The 18372-nt window shown below is 43.0% G+C and overlaps 1 protein-coding gene across 1 annotated transcript in view; it reads right to left on the bottom strand.

The window, feature by feature from the left end:
* Positions 1 to 7052: 7052 nt before the first annotated feature.
* SNX7 (sorting nexin 7) overlaps positions 7053 to 18372 on the bottom strand; it is a 63285-nt gene continuing 51965 nt past the window's right edge. The window contains exon 9 of the mRNA XM_014517600.2: positions 7053 to 7457. Coding sequence (XP_014373086.1) covers positions 7377 to 7457 — 81 coding nt within the window. The 3' untranslated portion in view covers positions 7053 to 7376. The remainder of the gene's footprint in view (positions 7458 to 18372) is intronic.

Raw genomic sequence — 18372 nt, forward strand, 5'->3', positions numbered from 1 at the left:
TTTTTTTTTTTTTTTTTTTTTAATGTAGTCTGACTTTTGATAGTATCTGTCACCATTTTAACCAAAGGAGCAACTGTATTTTATCTCATTGTCCTGCTAAGTTAATACTCTTGAACTGAAGCAAGGTGTGCTGGACTGAAGGGGATTCTGGTTTCTTAAACAGTAGAAGTGACCAGAATCCCCCATTTACATATCTATGTAGACAGGTGTTTTATATTCTTTTTCTCAGCATACACACCTTTGATCATCTCTGAGCTGGGCTACTGCTGGCAGTCAGCATGGGACTACTCTTCAGGACTATTCAATAACTGCAACACTTCCTGACTGATTTAGTGGTGCCTTGTACTGGAAGCACATTCTCTGTGATCTCTATTGGCAACGACTTGCATACTAATGATCTAAGGAATGCTTTTCCTTCATATGTACTTCCATGACAGCAGACAAAAAGAGTGGATGATTTGACTTTATAGGTCCTACATATGAGCCACTAAGAAAAAGGAAGCAAGGCATTCTTGACAAAGGGCATGTGGCTTGCCATTCTTGTGATCTAACCCAGTCCAAGTCTATTGGACTTCTGAGCATCATATACATTTCTTGTGTGCAATCAGAATATTATTGGGGTGGAATGGGGTTTCACTATGGGTAAGATTTTTAGCTGGAGCTCTGGCCACTAGAAAGGCCTCTTTTTTTTTTTTTTCCCAGCATGTGTGCTTATTTTCAGGGTGGATTAATGAGTTCACAGAAGAAAATGCATTTTATAAGCAAATAACTGGGCAGTGAAGTTGGAATGCCATAGGAAAGCTCAGTTACTCTCCTGTTCTTAGGTTGGCAGAAAATGGCAGTAACCTGGGCTAGGAAGAACCAACTGTAAAAATGCAGCTGATATGTTTTGAAGTTAGCATATAATGTAGCATTTGCCCCTTGCACATGAGGTTGCAAAATTCTGGCAAAAATTAAAAGGAACGAGTAGTCTTGGTCTATACTGAAACCATCAATTTACATGAAGGACAAAAAGATATGAAAATGAGTAATATTGAAAATGCACAGTCTTTAGCATAGTTCTCAAAAATTTTACTGGTGCTACTCTTAGAAAAAGCTGTCAGAAAAAGCTCTAAATTATAACAGTTTTTAAATAGCTATCCCAGGGGACATCCAGGAATTTGGTGTCTTGGAAGACAAGGAAGGCAGTTTGGGACTGTGGTATAAAGAAAACAGCCTGATATATTTACTTAAAAATAAACCAGTAACAAGATGCTTACAAGTCCTGATTCTAAAAAATTGTGTTTAATTTTCAGACTTACAAAGCAATTGAGCTAAACAGGAAACTTTGGCCAGCTTGGAGCTATTGTTTCAGGTTTCCAGAAGTCCTAGGCACCCAACATTTCATCTTTCTCTATTTTCTCCAAATTTTCAAGGTTATCTTCACATTCACAAAGGCTAGAGAGACCTTTTCAGAGAACATTTAGATTCTGGTGCACAATTTTGTGGTAAAGAATGAAGAATCGCAATATTCTATAAACACCTCAGCTAGGGACAGAAATTACACATAAACTGGTATAAGTTATTGGAAACTGGTTTAAAACTGTAAAGAACAGAAGTTTAGCGGATATAGACTGGTGTAAAAAATGGCCAAAACAGTTTAAGACAGAGCTACATGGATGTAGTATCAGACTTAACTGAATTAGGTTAAACTGCTCTATGGAACTTCTGTCCCAAATTCCCTCCTGACTCAAATTATGTTGCAGTCTCCCGGGATACCAAGACGCCTTGCACCTCTCCCCCTAATCCCTTCAGGGTAAGTGGGCTAACCTCTGCCCCACCGTCTCCTCCAATCAAGCCCAGCTGTCCCCATCCCTATCCCCAGGCTGTTACAAAGCTGAAGCAGCAAATCTCCTGCTCCCCAGCCCAGCCAGTGGAGGGCCAAAGGGTGGATGGACCCCCCCCCCCCCCTTTTCCCCCCCCCAGCACTGGCCACAGCAAAGCCAAGCTAGGAGCTGCATGCTGCCACTGCCCCTTTTACCCGCCCTAGTCAGGGGCCTCCATAGTACAGGAGAGCCCACAGCAGGGACTTCCTCCCCTGCAGACCAGCATTCCTTTCTGCAGCCTGGTTGAGTGATTGCCACAGCCCCACCCTCATGCTGGACTCAACAAAAGGGCAGGGAAGTGAGGACAGAGCCGCCTGCCCCAGCCATGCCCCCCACCCTCCCAGCTGGGGTCTGTATACAGTACAGAGGGTTCCTAAGGCAGGGTTGCCAGACTGTGGTTATCTCAGTTACCTCCTCTGCCCCCCATGGCTGAGAGGCTGGGTCTGGTGCAGGGGCAGGACTGGGATGCTTGCACAGACAGGCTGTTGGAAGGAAAGCCAGGGCAATTTCTCAACCAGGATGAGGGATAAAGTCCCAGCTGTGGGCCTCCCCTACACTGTACAGACTTCAGCTGGGTGGGCTGTGACCAGGGTGGGGGCTCTGTTCCCACCCCTGCCCCTGCCTCCCAGTGGGGCCACCATGGCTACCAGCTCTGGAAGCCTAGGGCTTGGTGCAGGGTGGGGTCTGTAGTGATAGCAGAGGATTGGGGTCATGTGCCTGACAGCCAATCAGGGATGGCTCTGCTTAGCTGAGCTCTGCTGCCAGGCTGGGAGGTGTGCAGTAGCACCCCCTGCCCACCTTCTGGCCTGGCCAGTGCAGGCATTTGCTTAATTCCCCACCCACAAAGGCAAAGTGTGTTATGTTTGCTCATGATCCAATCTTCACAGTTTAGAGAAGCCCACAAAGGTAGGATTGATTCTGCCTCAGGCTTTCTGACTGTCTGTACTTAGCCCTTAAGTCTGAATTCTTAATTGGTCTTATTCCTCCAACTATTGTAAACTGTTGGCCAAGAAAAATCTATTTAAAGACAGCAAGGAAAATTCAACAAAGATAAATTAATAGATTTAGAGGAACTGAAATATTTTGTAAACTTTCAGCTAAAAAGAACGAAGCGAAAGAAGAATCTCCAGAATTAGACTTAAATGCCCTATACATTGTGTGAAAAGTCAGTCAAGAGACTTTCAAAAATATTTGCAAAGTATAAAAGTTATAAAATACAACAGTGGTAGTGATATTTTTTTATAAAAAGATCTTATTTCTACCTTACAATAATACTAATGTAGTAATACTAATAAATCATAGATCTGTTGTAAACTATGAAGAATATTCTAGAACAGGTAAATCTCTTAGTATGAAGGGTCTTTATCCACTTATTATCTGGGAGGTTTTTTTCCCCTCTTTCACAATCTATAGCTTGATTAGGTATGAATAAAGGAAGAAGTAAATTATGCAAACTATATACTAAAGTCCACATATGCTAAATCTTACTTTCTTGATACATAGCTGCTAGCATCCTGACTTCATTGTGAAGAAGCAAGTTTTTTGGGGGGTGATATCTCTTATTAAACCAACTGTGTGCTTGGAAGAGATGTTAGACAAGCTTTCAGGCATAGAGTGTCCTGAGGACCTAAGAAAGTCAAAGTTGGAGTCATTTGTCCACACTTACATCTGCATGCTTTTGTACAGTTGCATTGTAAGAACTGATTTTCAAGTTCCTATTTTAGACTACTTGTATATTTGGGTGTATTATGAGATGGCCAATGATTCTGTACATAAGTGTTCAGTACTTGCAAAATCCATTGCTGCAGATAAATTCAAGGTTCAGAGCTTAACCTCTCTGTTTGGCAACTAGAAACCAAAAATAATTACCTTTTTCTCTTTTGAATTTATTACTAAAATGTATTTGTTTTTTACTTACACGTTCACTTCCTTCCAGTCTTTCAGCAGTGTTATATAGCAACTTGCCCTTGTTACAGCTGTGTTTCTTCAGCTCCGCCCTGATTGTTATATTGAGCGCTGATATTACCTACGTTCAGAATCCTGTGTGTGTATGGTCAATAAGCACTTTCTTCGCTTTCGAGCCTGTGACAAAGCTCATGAAAATCCTATTGTTTCACCCTTTTTTAAAAAGACATTGATCAATGTGCTTAGGCTCTTGTTTAGGAATAACTAAATGTGCTCTGCTTCATATGGGAGGCAACTTGAGTACTATTTAAAATGACAGCTGCTAAAGAATACAGCTGCCTATTTATTGATGTTTCTTGTGGCTCCTTAAACTTCTAGAAAAAAATCAGTGCTTTGCAGTTAAGTTCCTAGGTCTTAAAGCTGTACATCGTCTGATAACAGGCTCCCTAACTCCACCTCTCTCACTATATGTTATAGCAACAGTCATAATCAGATGCATCTAATCTGGAAGTCCCCGGTTTGAAAAAAAGCGTCAGCTGCAGAGTAATCTCCAGCATGAGGCCTTGCTTATAGTACCCACTGTTTACCAGGTCACTAGAACCTGCTATTTATTAATCTTCTATACATGCTGCAGTCAAACATGCAGTTAAATGTTACTATGGGTCTAAAGCATATACATGAGAGGTTGCATTGAGTTCATTGTATTCACAGCAATAGGGTTTTGGCAAGTAGTATAGTACTGAATGATGGCTCATTGCATATACCATTAAGGTTTTTCATTTTGTATTACATTTTTAAGCTTGTAAGAGAACAAAGGGCCAGGGAAAGGCTTTTAATATATATGTAAATACTGGAAGAAGATCCCAAATAACATTGTTAAACAACTTTTGCAGCCTCAATTGTTACATTAGGAAATTGGATCCGAGTTCCTTAACTGTAATAACTTCACAGAGCAGGTTCAGCATCTGCTTAACTTTCTAAGCATTAAGTATGCTTAGATATGAACTGCCCCTCTTCCACCGATGGCAGCATAAAAGCCAAACTACCACACTTTGTCAAGGAATATTTCTTGTCCTATCTTGCCAAGTTTTGGGGGTACTTCAGGAAATATTTCAAAACACAGCTGTTGGCTCTAACTGCTCAAACCTGATGAAAAATGTCTTGTATTCTAAAGCTTGTCTAACTCCATCCCAACTATGTAGTTGGTCCAGTAAAATATATCACCCTAAGAAATCCTTGTATCTCTTTTACAACCTATTTATAGAATACTGTCTCTCTAGATACTATAAGGGTTACCTAGAATATAAAATCAAGATAGTCCCATACATGCTTTGGGCAATTTGAATTCACCTGGTGTGGGATAACTAAGGGTATGGACAAACCTGAAGGAAATAGACAAAGATATCCTGGTTTAGCTTTCACTTACCAGTGGATAAGAGCAGGCTCATTGACTGTTGCCATCGGTCAGCTGCTTTGAGGTAAGTCTCTTGTTAATTGTCTAGATTTTGATAATTTAGCCACACCTTAATTTTGGATTTAGGACTATATAGTAGAGACCAGACCCCTGTAGTCACTGGCAACCATTTAATCTCTTTCATAAACATGCTCCATGACACTGTACCAGATGCTTTCCTGAAGTCTGGACGGATTAAATCTGCTGTATTTCCTTAAACAGGAAATATATCTTGGATAACACTTTCCAGATTATCTCACTTTCCATTTACTTCCATGTCATTGAAATTATTTTTCCCTTGTAATAAGGAACTTACAGTTTTTGTTACTGAGAGAGGTAAAATAGAGGCAAACTGCACCCAGGCAGTGCTAGCTACAGAGCGATAGCCAGCCAGAGCCTTTCAACTAAGAAGTTCCTATTGCTGCACTAGTAGCACAGTATTAGTATAAAAAGGAAGTAACCTGGAGAAACAGCAGCAAAGGAATTGCTGCAGTGCTAGCTTTGCTGCTGTAGGTCATCCTGAAGGCTGTTGAGCCAAGCACATTAGAGAGCACCTGCATGGCCTGTCAGGCCATGACCGAAAGCGGAAGGGCCCTGGGGCATATAGGACCAGGCCAGAGTCAGACCAAACAGTCTGGCCCTGGAAGCTGCCTCCCAATGATGGACTGTGAACCTGCTATGCTGGAGAGCCACACTTTGAGGGCAGAGGGCTGGCAGAGATGAAAAAGTATGGATGGCAATTGACTTAGAGAGTCGGCAAGCTTAGAGAACTGAGTTATGTGGTCAGAGAGCTAAGAGTTTACTTATAGCCAGAGGACTTATGTTTTTAGTTTGAATAAGGACCAGAAAGCCCAGAGTTGCCTGAGAGGGGCAGAAACAGGGCTAGAGAGCCCACAGCCTAGAGGGGTGAGAACTAGGGCCAGTGAACCTACAACCCAGGAGAGGCAGACTAGGGCCAGGAGCCCACAGCCTGAGAGGGGCAGGAGCAGGGCTAGAGAGCTCACAGCTCAGAAAAGGGTGGAGATTGGGGCCAGAGGGCACAAGCCCAAGAGAGGCAGTAACGGGGCTAGAGAGCCCAACCCTGAAAGGGGAGGACATTGGGCACAGAGGGCCCACGAGACCAAGAGGGGCAGAAACAGGGCCAAAGAGCCCACAGTCCAAAAAGGGGCAGGGATTGGGGCCAGAGGATCCACAGTCCAGGAAGGGCAGAAATAAGAGCCCAGGTGGGCAAGAGAAGGGCTGAAGCCCAAGGAGCAAGACTCGGTGTAGTGAGTCTAGGCCAAAGGGATCAGTCAGAGCAGTGGGGGCAGAAGCTGGGAAGGCCAAGGCCCCAACAAGGGAGTGGAGACCTAAGATGGCCTGGTGGTGGTGTGGGCCAACGTGCCCACTTAAGTGATGACTGAAAACACCTGCAAAGCATGGCTCAGCTGTAGGGGAAAGGAGGTTCAGAGACCATGATTACCCCTTAAGGGAATGAGCAGCAACATTAGCGCTCATGAGTGAGACCTTGTTTCAGGAGCCCTGGGGCAGCCTCCCATTCCTGAAAGTACCACTTCATCAAGGTGTGGTAGACAAATAGAAGACAAGATTGCCCAAAGGAAGAGGAGAGGACAAGGGTTCAGAGGATACTCTAGGGGCATTATGGTCACCCCTGGGGTAGGACCCTGTTACACCCCTCAAAAAACTACTTTCACCACTGACATAACCCAGTAAAAAATTCTTGATCAACTACCTATATATTTTCTGTCATTTTATAAAAAGAATGCAAGCAAATGAAAATGCAGATTTATTTTTCACGATTAGGGAAGATGACTAAAACAGACGTTTATTATTAAACTTTTTTATTAAAATGCAGCTATTATTACATATTTAAAATATTTCATATTCAAATTACAGAATATTTAAGAAAACAATTATATGCAAACACTTGCATAAGAAATGTGTAAAATAATAACTGAGCAATATATAGTAATATATAGCATGATCCAAAAGGTAGATCAGGACTCTAGAATACCTGAGTTTTCAAAAGGCTGGTTTTCCAGATGTCACTAAATCTTAATAGTTATATTTAATAATGTATCTGATCTCATATAAGGAGCACTTCTTTGGTCGGCAGAAACTGCACTAAAAGGGAAGGTCAAGCAAAGATATATTCAAGGCCTATCTTCAGAATCTTCTTCCAGGTGAAGATCCACTGTTTGAGATGTCAAGAAGGACTCCCATGAAGCAAGGCACTTAAAGAAAACAGATACATATGAGTAAGGCAAATGGATTTTCTGTAAAATTTGTAGCCAAAGAGAAAATAGAGAGAGCAGGATATATGCAGTTTATCAAAATTATAGTGAGAATGAAATACAGGCAGTCCTTGACTTATAACATTTCAAATTACAATGTTTCGCACTTCACGACATTTATAAATTGACACACTGTTTCAACTTTATGACATCAGTTTCAACTTTACAATGCTTGATCCAATGTGATGCTACACCAGTGAACGAGTTCGCTGCATCACTCGTCTCCCTGGAGAACATCTGTCCAAACTTCCTTGGACACTTTCTTTAAGAAAGCAGACCGGACTCCAGAAAAACCTGACACCAAGACTCCTGAGACGACTCCATCCAAGAACCCTTCAAAAAGTCCAACCAAGAGCCTTTCAAAAAGTCCAGCAAAGTCATCTCAAAGGAGTCCTTCCAAATCAATGACTGCTTTTAACAATATAAATACATTAATGTAGCTATATTTCTCATCTATAATTGATTGAGTACAACATTCTGGGGTATTTTTGGTGAAAAGAGGGTATTAGGGCTTGGTTCAGGAACCAATCCCCCATTTATAACATTGCTTCTTATGAGAGAATCTGTTCTGAGTTACAACGTTTTGATTTAAGATGCGGTTTTCAGGATCCAATTGTGTCGTAAGTCCAAGGACTGCCTGTATAGTTTCCTAGGTAGGTTAATGATACCCAAAATGTCAGTCAACATGCTGAACTAATTCTAAACATCACTTCCAGATAATAACAAGCACATAGTGTGAGCAATATAAGTGTTTATATTAGCACAGTGGACAACAATGTATAGAGTCGTTCATTAATTATGCTCTAATCTCTCCCTTTTCTTATAAACAAAACATTCCAAGCAGAATACAAACAAGAACTGTCAGGCATAGCTCCTTTACAATTTCTGTGGATTCTTCTTTGTATATATAATAACCTTTCAAGGTTAAATTAAATCTTTTTTTTTCTAAACAAACATAGAAGAACATTTTCCCTGAGTATTGAGAAAGTGATGGGATCAGAAAGGTGAAAAAGGGTTGGTTTTGTTGTTCTTGTTTTTTCTCTCTCTGCCAGAGAAGTAAAATAACTTTGTCTAAGTGTATTTTTAATTGTGCAAACTATTTTAGTTTTACATAGGAACTACCACTTACTAGGTTCATTTAGTCCAGTTTCCTGTCTCACAATGGCAGAGCACAGATGCTTATGGTGGGTGGGGATAAATAGGGCACGTCCAGAATTTACCACCCTCTGCTCTTCTCCCATTGCAGCTTCCCAGGATTCGCAGGTTTAAGAAATCCTGATTCAGAGGCTGTACCCCTATTTATCATGCTCATTGCTATCTCATGGACCTTTTCTCCACAAAGTTATCCAATTCCCATTTGAACTGGATTAAACCATCGGTTTCCACAATGTCTAATGGCAATGAGTTCCATAAGTCAATTACATGCCATGTGAAAAGAAATGTCTTTTGTTAGCTTTAAACCATACCTACTCATTTCATTTTAGCTCCCCAAGTTCTACTGCTGTGAGAGACAGTAAATAATAAAAAAGGTATTAGTTTTAAATGACCCTAAAATCATTGTTGCTTTGAATTGATTTCAATGGATGTCTGTAACACAGAACATTACATTCCTTGGCAAACCATTGCAAGCCCTGGGAGTTGTTGTTTTCCCAGGAGAAACTACGAGTGTGCAGCTATTCAGGATTTTTCTCCCAGAACAAAAATGGCCATACCAGGAGAGAAACAACTCAAGAACAAGGGTTATAACAAGGAAAAATAACCCTCAGGGATTCATCATTTTAATGTCTGTTCAGGATCTACAGGTAAGTTTTTTCTATCAGGAAAACAAACCCAAGAGAATTCTCTCACAACATCAGAACATGTGTATGAGGCCTATGATTAATGTTCTCTGAATGTACCGTGTCAGTGTTACCCAAAACTTTCAAACTTCCCAGGTTTATGCCACATAAAGTGAACCATTAGGAAAGTGAAAGATATGGAATGCTGCCAACAGGTCTATCTCTGTCAGTACTAAAATAAATAAATAGTGCATGCTTCCATGAAATTTAGTTCTGATTTTGGTATTTATTAATACTGGCTGCATACTTTATTCACTACTTACAGTATATTTGCTCCTTTCAAAAGGAATCTGCAAAACTGATAATAAATAAGCTTTCTGAACCTCCATAGGGGAAATCTTTCATTCTTTCATTTATTCAAACTGAGTATTAATTCAAAATGCCCTAAAATGGCATGGTTCCTTGTGTTCTGCCATAAGCTATTCAAGCTACAGTAGTATGCCCTACCTGATTAAAATAAAACAGATAGCATTAAATTTAATTAATTTAAATTTAAAGAACAAAACACAGGAAAAGCAATAAAGGACATAGAATGGTATAAGAATGACAAAACAGGGGCCAGAATCATGGACTTGCTGACTGATATGACCACAAGACAAAAAAAGCACGAAAAGAAAAACAAAAGGTATTTGGGTTTGCAAGAACATCAAAATAAGAGGTTAAAGGATGCACCCAAATACCAAATAACCAAGGAATCAAAAAAATATTTGAAAGCCTTATGGTGTATAGGTCACTAGTTACAAGTGAACATCCTAGTGATTTTACAGTTAGTGAATAAATACAATGAAACAAGTAACTTAGGCAACTCTTCCTACTCCAGAAACCCATTATCCAGAACTCCTCCCCAGTCTTTTCTAATCTTACGCTGCTTATATAGTCCTTAACTGATGCCTGCTTCCTCTGCTGTACAAAGGGAACTTTATATCTTTGTTCAACACTTCAGTCTTGGACTACCGCAGAAGGAGGGAAATGAAACTATTAGATTGGATTCATGTGAAGAATCACATAACAGAACTGAATGGCTTCTCTGTGGTTAGGTCGCCAAGGTAACTTACCTGCACTATCAATGGTGAGACTAAGCATTAAATAAGAGAGAGCCAGAAAAAAAGCGTGTTGAAATAAGCAATGACCACCAGTGGCTGCCAACTGACTTCTGAGTGGAATTTATGGTTCTTTTTCATCTTCTGTATGAAGCCTTTACTTGTTTGGATCATTAGGTATTTTCTCTGTTTCATGTCATGTGACACTGCTGGAGGTTTCTTTTTGGTATACAAGTGATTAGGAAATAGCTACTGGCAGAATACTTTCAGCAGTGACCTGGGATTTGTCTTCCCACTTTGGTTTCCTAGATCCCATGGAAATCTGCAAGGCATATCTTTTCCCCTATACTTATTATATGGCTTAGGACAACATTGAATCAGATGTGATGAGCACTGTTAATTTGAGGACTCTTGTGTTGGAATTAAATAGGTGCTCTTTGAACTGTAGTTTAAGACTATAACTGTGCTTCACGTAACTAAAGATGTCACAATTCATGTATTTTAACAACATGAACAAAAAAGTGATAACTGGAGCATCAGAAAGGCTTTGTGTTACCATTGTAAACGTGGGCCAAAAAATAGATTTTTAAAAACTAATTTACAATGTGTTTCTAATCTACCTAGATGCAGTCTATGGAAGTCTTTCCAGGCAAAGATGCAAAGTGTCATTTGGTTAAAAAAGTTATTCAGTTTTTTAAATTTATTCTCATTTTATATAACCAAAACACATTATCCAAAGTACAAGAGCAACGTTGGCTCATTTTGCTGTCAGAAATCACAGTGGTGCTACAGCTGACAAGATTTATAATTAACTACACCAGTACAAAACTAGGTCTCTGTGCCTTAGGCTCATGCTTTTTATACGGTGAAACATGAGCTGCATAAATGACATTTCTTTAGAGATATGTACTTAAGCCATCCTTCTAAACTTATTTTATATAGTTCTCGTGGTAGGAGGAAAAATAAGATTCTAAATAAAGAATCATCAACTGATTTTAAAAACCACAAAGACAGAAAAAAAGCTAGCGTGAAATTTAATTTGCATGTATGTATTATAAATTATAAGTTCTAAATATTCATAAATGTACTGTGAATCACAACAAAAATAGGCAAAAATGAAAACAGCAAGATCTTAAGTAATGCTACTTCACCTAAAGCGAATGTTAATTTAGAGTGCTATTGTGAGTTGCACATTTATATGGCAGCATCATTTTTAGAAACAAACACATTGAAAGAATTTCTCTATTGCACAAGTGCTTATGTAACAAAAAACCCCCAAGAAAACAGAAGGCATAGTAAAAATGGCAATGGTAGCAGTGAGCGCCAGGGCATATTTAAGGATGCATATTTGTTTCCATTCCAGCCCTTATCTTCTATGGCTAATGCCTTTCTTAAACATTTACATTGTGGAGTGATAATTTGATTGGTCAATCAGATGATCATCCGTTTCAGTTTTTGAGTTCCAGAAAGAAAGAAGGAATTTAAGGGCAGAAAGACTCATTTATTTGTATAGTCTCTTTTATTTATTTTAAAATTTCTACAACTGAAACGACTAGAACTTAGAAAGTAAAATTAAAATGCATTAAAATGGCATTAACATGCTTAAAATGCTTATCAGTATCCCATCTTTTAGGGGAAAGCGGAATTGGTTTAACCACGTGTAAATGTCCAAAAACTGTGTAAAAATGATTTGCTAAGCTCAAATTGCATTCCTTAGGAAGGAGGTGATACACATGCAAGGCCAACTAACAATAAAATGACTAGTCAAATATATCAATATGGAGACCTCTATGGCATACTACATATTTTATCTATTTGCCTAGCATTTTTACTAGGAAGAGGTCAAGAGAGAGACTTTGAAGCTTGACAGAAGTTATTCAAATGGGTTAGAAGTACTTTGTGTGGGTTTTTTTACCTGTTGAGTGTTTGGACATGTTCACAACTATATAGCACCTAACGTTCTTAATAAAAACATTTGACACAATGAATGAAAGAGTAGGAAAAGAAATTACTTTTAATTCTCTGAAAACAGTAAGTAGTGTCTGCACTGATAAGGATCTGACTACTCAATCAAAGATAAAGCTAGCTTTGAATCTGACTAAGCTGCAATAGCTAAACAGGCAAAGGCTCATTCATGCAGAAAAACATATTTTTCTCTCAATATCAAAATTAATGAAATACCACTTCATTAAAAATGGAATATGACTTCACAGGCCGTATATAGCCTGTGAGGTGTTAATCTGTGTCTCCCCTCTGGCTTACACCAGGCTGCCACTTCCCATCACACTGGCAGTTGCTGCAACCAGTCCCTCCAAGCTTCCCCTCTATCCTCCAGCTTTCATTTCTTTCACCCACCCTACAAGGCTGTGTGATACAGTTAGGGACACCAATGGAACAGTGTAGCAAGGGAGCCCTAAGCTGGTGAGTTGAGGGGAGTACCATTTGGTGTAGTGGTGGGGGCCTGGCCATGCATACAGGGGAGGGAGTAGAAGTAGATTACTTACACAGTGGTGGCCCTGGTTGGCCTCTGACTCACATTATTGAGGCCCCGGCAGCTGAGGCCTATATGGGGTCTGGCTCCCAGCCACTTATAAGCTGGACAGCCCTGCTTTAGGCTATTAAGGATCTTTTTTTTCAGTGGGATATTGTAAATGTGAGGATGAGCATATACTTAATGGATACTCCAACTGACTATAATCAGCTGTTATCCATGCAAAAAGCCCAGCTTGTGGATACTTATGTTTTTAACTTTTTTGTAGGTACTGTTTTGGCCCCAAGACCATCAATCTAGTTCAAGCAGATTTTATGTCTTCAGAATCCCCTTGAAATCAATTGGGGATCCTAAAAAGGGTGGGATCAAACTTCATAGATCAAACTGAAAGATCAGGTCCTGTCCTTTTCTTTCACCCTCCACCCAAACCTTTTAATTCCATATAGGAAAACCTGCAGTGATTAGTTATACTTCTGAAATAAAAGCATTGTGACAAAAGATGCTTGGAATGCTTATTACTGTTTTACCGTCTCCATCAAGTGGATACACTCTCTCTCTCTAAATTATGCCTGCCATATTAATGATGAAGATCAAGTTAGTTTTGCAATTAGATATGATTAGAGTATTTCACTGCACCTCTCGTTCACTGCCTTTGCCCATGAAAAACTAACACCAATCATCAAGTAGGTGCCAACTGTCAACAGAACAAGGTTATGTACTTCAGTTTCATGATTATCACACACTCCAAAATTAACAGCAGAACAGAAAGTGTTTCCACCCTCTCCTTGTCTTTTATGATATATTAGGCTGCTTTAAAGTATTTTGGTTCATTTCAGGACTTAAAAAATACCAGGACAAATACTTAGGAGATAAAAAGGCGAAGGACAGATACCAATTAAATTTGGATTTATAAATACTAAATGAAGTGCTGGCAAGCATTCAGGGAGAAGTGAAAAAGCAGGTAGAAGGAGAGCTGTAAATCCGTCCCCCCCGCAACTGAGAGACATCCTATTTCCTACAACTAGCAGGCATGAGGCTTCTGGTTCTACTGGCAGTAAGGATAAGGGAGCCAGTGCCAGTGCCACTGACTGAGTCTGCATCCCCTCCAACAGCACCAGCCGTAACCCCCTCCCACCCACCAACACCATGACAACAAACAAAACCAGCATGACAGTCTCCTCCACCCCCATTTCACTTCCTAGCCTGAGCCTTCCAGTGCCAGAGGAAGAGCTGAAGCTGGATCTGAGTGCTATAGTAAAGGAAATTCTGGGGAAGGAGGGGGAATCATTTCAGTTTGTACTCCACACCCCTCAAGTTTCCCCTAGAGCCAGGTCTCTTTCCCCAGAAAGCACCTCAGAGGAAACTGAGGTAGAGGTTGTGGAGGCAAGTGGCTCAGCTGAATCCGCTTGGCCTGTTGCTGTGCTTCTGCCTGCTGAGGAGGGGGAAAAGGCAGCATCCACACATGCACCCGCACCCTAGAAACAAGGGGTTTGTATGGTCTGGAATCATGTTGAGCTTGCAGATGATCCCACATATACTATCTGCCTGCACTGCTGAGCCAAAACCAGCTGGGGCAAGGGAATGAAACACATGAGCACCACAGGGATGCTGATGCATCTTCATAGGCACCACCCCCCTACCCTTGCTCCTTTTCAGCCTGGCACCAGTGGAAGCGTGCCCAAAAAGAAGATCCCCCTCTCGCTCCAAAGCCCTCATCCCCCACAAAGCAGAGGCAGGCCACCCTGGAACAGTGGGGGAAAGGTGGGCATGGAGGGGGGTGTGTTCCCAAGGCGAGTGAGGTCACCCAGAGCACTGGGGAGATGGCTACCATCCAGAGCAACCCTTCTCCTTAGTTGAGTGGCCAGAGTACAGGCAGCTCATGGTGCTTGTGACCCCATTGTACAAAGTGCCCGCACCTTCAGTAGGATAGTGCTGCTCCACCTGTTTGAGGCATGCAGGAAGTACTTGAGGGAGGAGATGCGCAAGGCAGGTACACAGGTGGCCTTACACTTCACCTCGGATATCTGGAGCAGCCGGGGTGGAGAACACGTCTACCTCCGTCTCACAAGGCACTGGTATGACTAGTCAGGCTGTCACTGGACTCTCCTTCAAGCTGAGGTGATGGGTGAGTCCCACACGGCAACAGAGATCATGGGGGCCATGAACTGCTTGGTGCAAGGGTGGCTCATTGGGAAGCACGAGCTTATCCACGGGTTCATGGTCACTGACAATGGGGCCAATATGGTCAAGGTGGTCCATGATGGTCAAGGTGGGCCATCTGCTGTGTGGCACACAAGTTGCACTTCACTGTCAGGGATGCCTTGGAGACAGGGCTGCCGGTGATGGTTCCAGCACCACCAGCAAGCTCATTTCCAAATGCATGAAGGTGGCAGGCTACTTCCACCAGAGCATCAAGGGGGGCAAGATGCTGTGGGACAAACAGGCAGAGCTGAACATCCCACAGCACAAAATCATGCAGGATGTAGAGACTTGGTGGAACTTCACATACCTGATGCTCGAGAGGCTGGTGGAGCAACAGAAGGCCATCCGTGAGATGGCCTCGTTTGAGGAGATTGGCATCAGTGGCCCGCTTAATAGAGCTGAGTGGGATGCCATCTCCCAGATCCTGATGGTCCTCAAGCCCTTCCTTGAGGCCACTGAGACCCTCAGCACTGGCAGTGCCCTCCTTAGCCAGGTGATCCCTGTAGTGAGGGAACTTCAGAACCAAATGGAGAACTTCCAGGGGATCAATCTGCTGTCACCACATGTGCAGGCACTGGTGAGGCAGCTGAAGGAGGGCATCAGAAAATGGCTTGATCTCTTGCAGTCCTGTATGGTCCACACGCTGGCTGCCATGTGTCACCCAAGGGTGAAGGGGAGCACATGCAGCAGCAAACCCCTGGATTGCTGGACAGAGGTGCCGGTGAACAGTCACAAAGGCAGAAGGGTACAGGCAGGGGGATATGGAAGAGGGGGATTCACTGTTTTGTGCCAGCACACCATCCACCAAGCAGTCTCCTCCTCCACCACAGGTGCTGCCAATGTGGGCCAAGGTCATGGCTTTCATCGGGGGGGCCAGAGGCACCCGACCGTGCTCAGCCATTGGTGGCTGCCTATCTTGCCAAGGACGTGGAGCCACTGCTGGGTGACCCCTTTGCCTACTGGTCAAGCCACAGCCAGATGTGGCTGAATCTGGCCATGGTTGCCTGGAAACACCTGTCCTATCCACCGACCAGTATTCCAAGCAAGAGGGTGTTCAGCATTGCTGGTGATTTAGTGATCCCCCAACCACACCTCCTTGGATCCTGGTTTGGTGGAGCAGCTGATGTTCCTGAAGGTGAACCTCCTGCTCCTGTGGTTCCCTAAGCTTCAGATGCAGATGGAGTGAGTGCCACCCTCCTCACCCCATCCGCACTTTTTTTTTTTTTTTTTTTTTTTTTACCCTTGAGTTACCCTTGGGTTACCCTTGAGTTTCACAACCATTTAGTGCCCTGCTCTCAGAGCTGGAGGGGGTGCTCACTGTATCACCAGCCAGCAGGGGAAGTACATGTCCCTGCTAAGCTCCCATGCCAGGACAAACTTGGAGGTATGGGCAGGGGCTATGGGGAGGGACGAGACCCCAGGTCCTGGACATGATCACTAAAACTGAACCCTGCCAGGGTTGGGAGGCCTGATGGGACTGCTGGCATTGCAGCAGCCCCCAGGAAATGCCAGGACCAAGGACCTCCCTGGTGAAAGGCAGGTAGGAGGTGCCTTATAATCTCCAGCCACCACGCGCATGCACAGTACTGACTGGGGAAAGCCCAGACCCATCACATCTTTGACAGGCCCGAGGCTTTCTGGTTGCAGTGGAGTTGTGAGGCTCCAGATGAGCTCAGCTTAGCTGCCTGGGATGCCAACTTTTGGGATGAAAAACCCTTCATCAAGCTAAGGAAGCACCTGCAGTTGGTTTGTGTGTGTGCTGTTCCTGGATGGAAGGACCAGTAAAGAAGCCAGAGCCTGGCATGCAATGCAGGCAAGAAAGCCAGTCAGTGAAAATGGAAATGGAGACATCAGGGAGTAAGGGATAGGCAGGGGTGAGGGGGATGTAGCAGTGCAAGTAAAAGTGGAGAGGTACCTGAGGAATCAGATGTCCAGCAGGTTGTGGTGTGTCAGAATTCCAATGTCTATATTGAGTCCATGAGTTTCTGTATCCAGGAGGTTGATGAAGTGAAGTTCATAGGCTTGTCTGTGAAAAGTGATTTGTAAATTCCCTTTGAGGATCAAGCCTGGGAGGCTGGAGACTGGTAGTTGGGTGTTCTTGTCTTTGATAGATTTTCAGCGTGCGCTCATTCTGGTGCACAGTTGTTGCTTGATGTCTCCTACATATTTTCCATCAGGGCACCAAGGTGGAATTGTGAAGCTATCTCCATACGGTTGGCAGGTTCTGCAAGTCTTCTCATGGTATGGTCTGGATCCATTCAGTGTATTTTGGCCTGTAGGAAGTTGGCTTCTGGTGATGAGATTAGCGAGGTTCAGTGCTTGTTTGAATTTACAAACCACTTTTCACAGGCGAGACTATGAACTGTACTTCATCAACCTCCTAGGTACAGAAACTCATAGACTCAATATAGACATTGACATTATGACACACTACAACCTGCTGGATATCTGACTCCTGAAGTACCCCTCCACTTTTACCTGCTACATCCCTCTTCCCCCACCCACCCCCTGCTCCCAGCCTGTCCCTCACCCCCACATGCCTAAACTTACATTTTCACTGACTGGCTTCCTTGCATGCATGCCAGCCTCTGACTTCATTATTCTTCCATCCAGGAAGAGCACACACACCAAGTGCAAGTGCTTCCTCAGCCTGATGAAGGGTTTTCAACCCAAAAGCTTGCTAAGATATATTTCTAAAACTATTCAGTTGGTCTACTAAAAGATATCAAAGAACCTTGTCTGGCATGTCCTTAGCCCAACACAGCTACAACCTACACTCCTAGCACCTGTCCCCAGTCAACTGAGCAGAAGGAGGCAGGACTGTGGGCACATCTAAGCCCCAGGGCTGGGGCTGGCAGGGAGAGTTCTTTGGCAGCTTTTGGAGAAGAAGCTCCTGCAGGAAAGGAATGCAAGGCTCTTTGACAGTTTGGCTGCCTGAGATGCTAGTGCTACTGTGCTGCTTACATCTTATTTAAAGCAGTGGACCAGAATGAGGTTGTACAGGAGGAGGCCTCATTAGGGAACACTACCATGTCATGTAGGGGCCCCAGCACCAGTGAGGGTACAGCAACAGGGGCATAGAGAGCCCAGTGACAGTAGAAGAGAGAGTGAGACTGAGACCTCATTACACGAACAATATGGATATACTATCTGCGATGCATGGGGCATGGTAAGCGGTGGTTGGAGCCACGCATCTAGCCCATATGGCTTAGGGTGTCACCCTGAGGCACCTTCTTAGAGTGGGTCCTGTGCAGGCCGACTTCCGGTCTCGCCTGGGTCGCCAT

Source organism: Alligator sinensis, unplaced genomic scaffold (genome assembly GCF_000455745.1).
Source record: "Alligator sinensis unplaced genomic scaffold, ASM45574v1 scaffold647_2, whole genome shotgun sequence".
NCBI lineage: Eukaryota > Metazoa > Chordata > Crocodylia > Alligatoridae > Alligator > Alligator sinensis.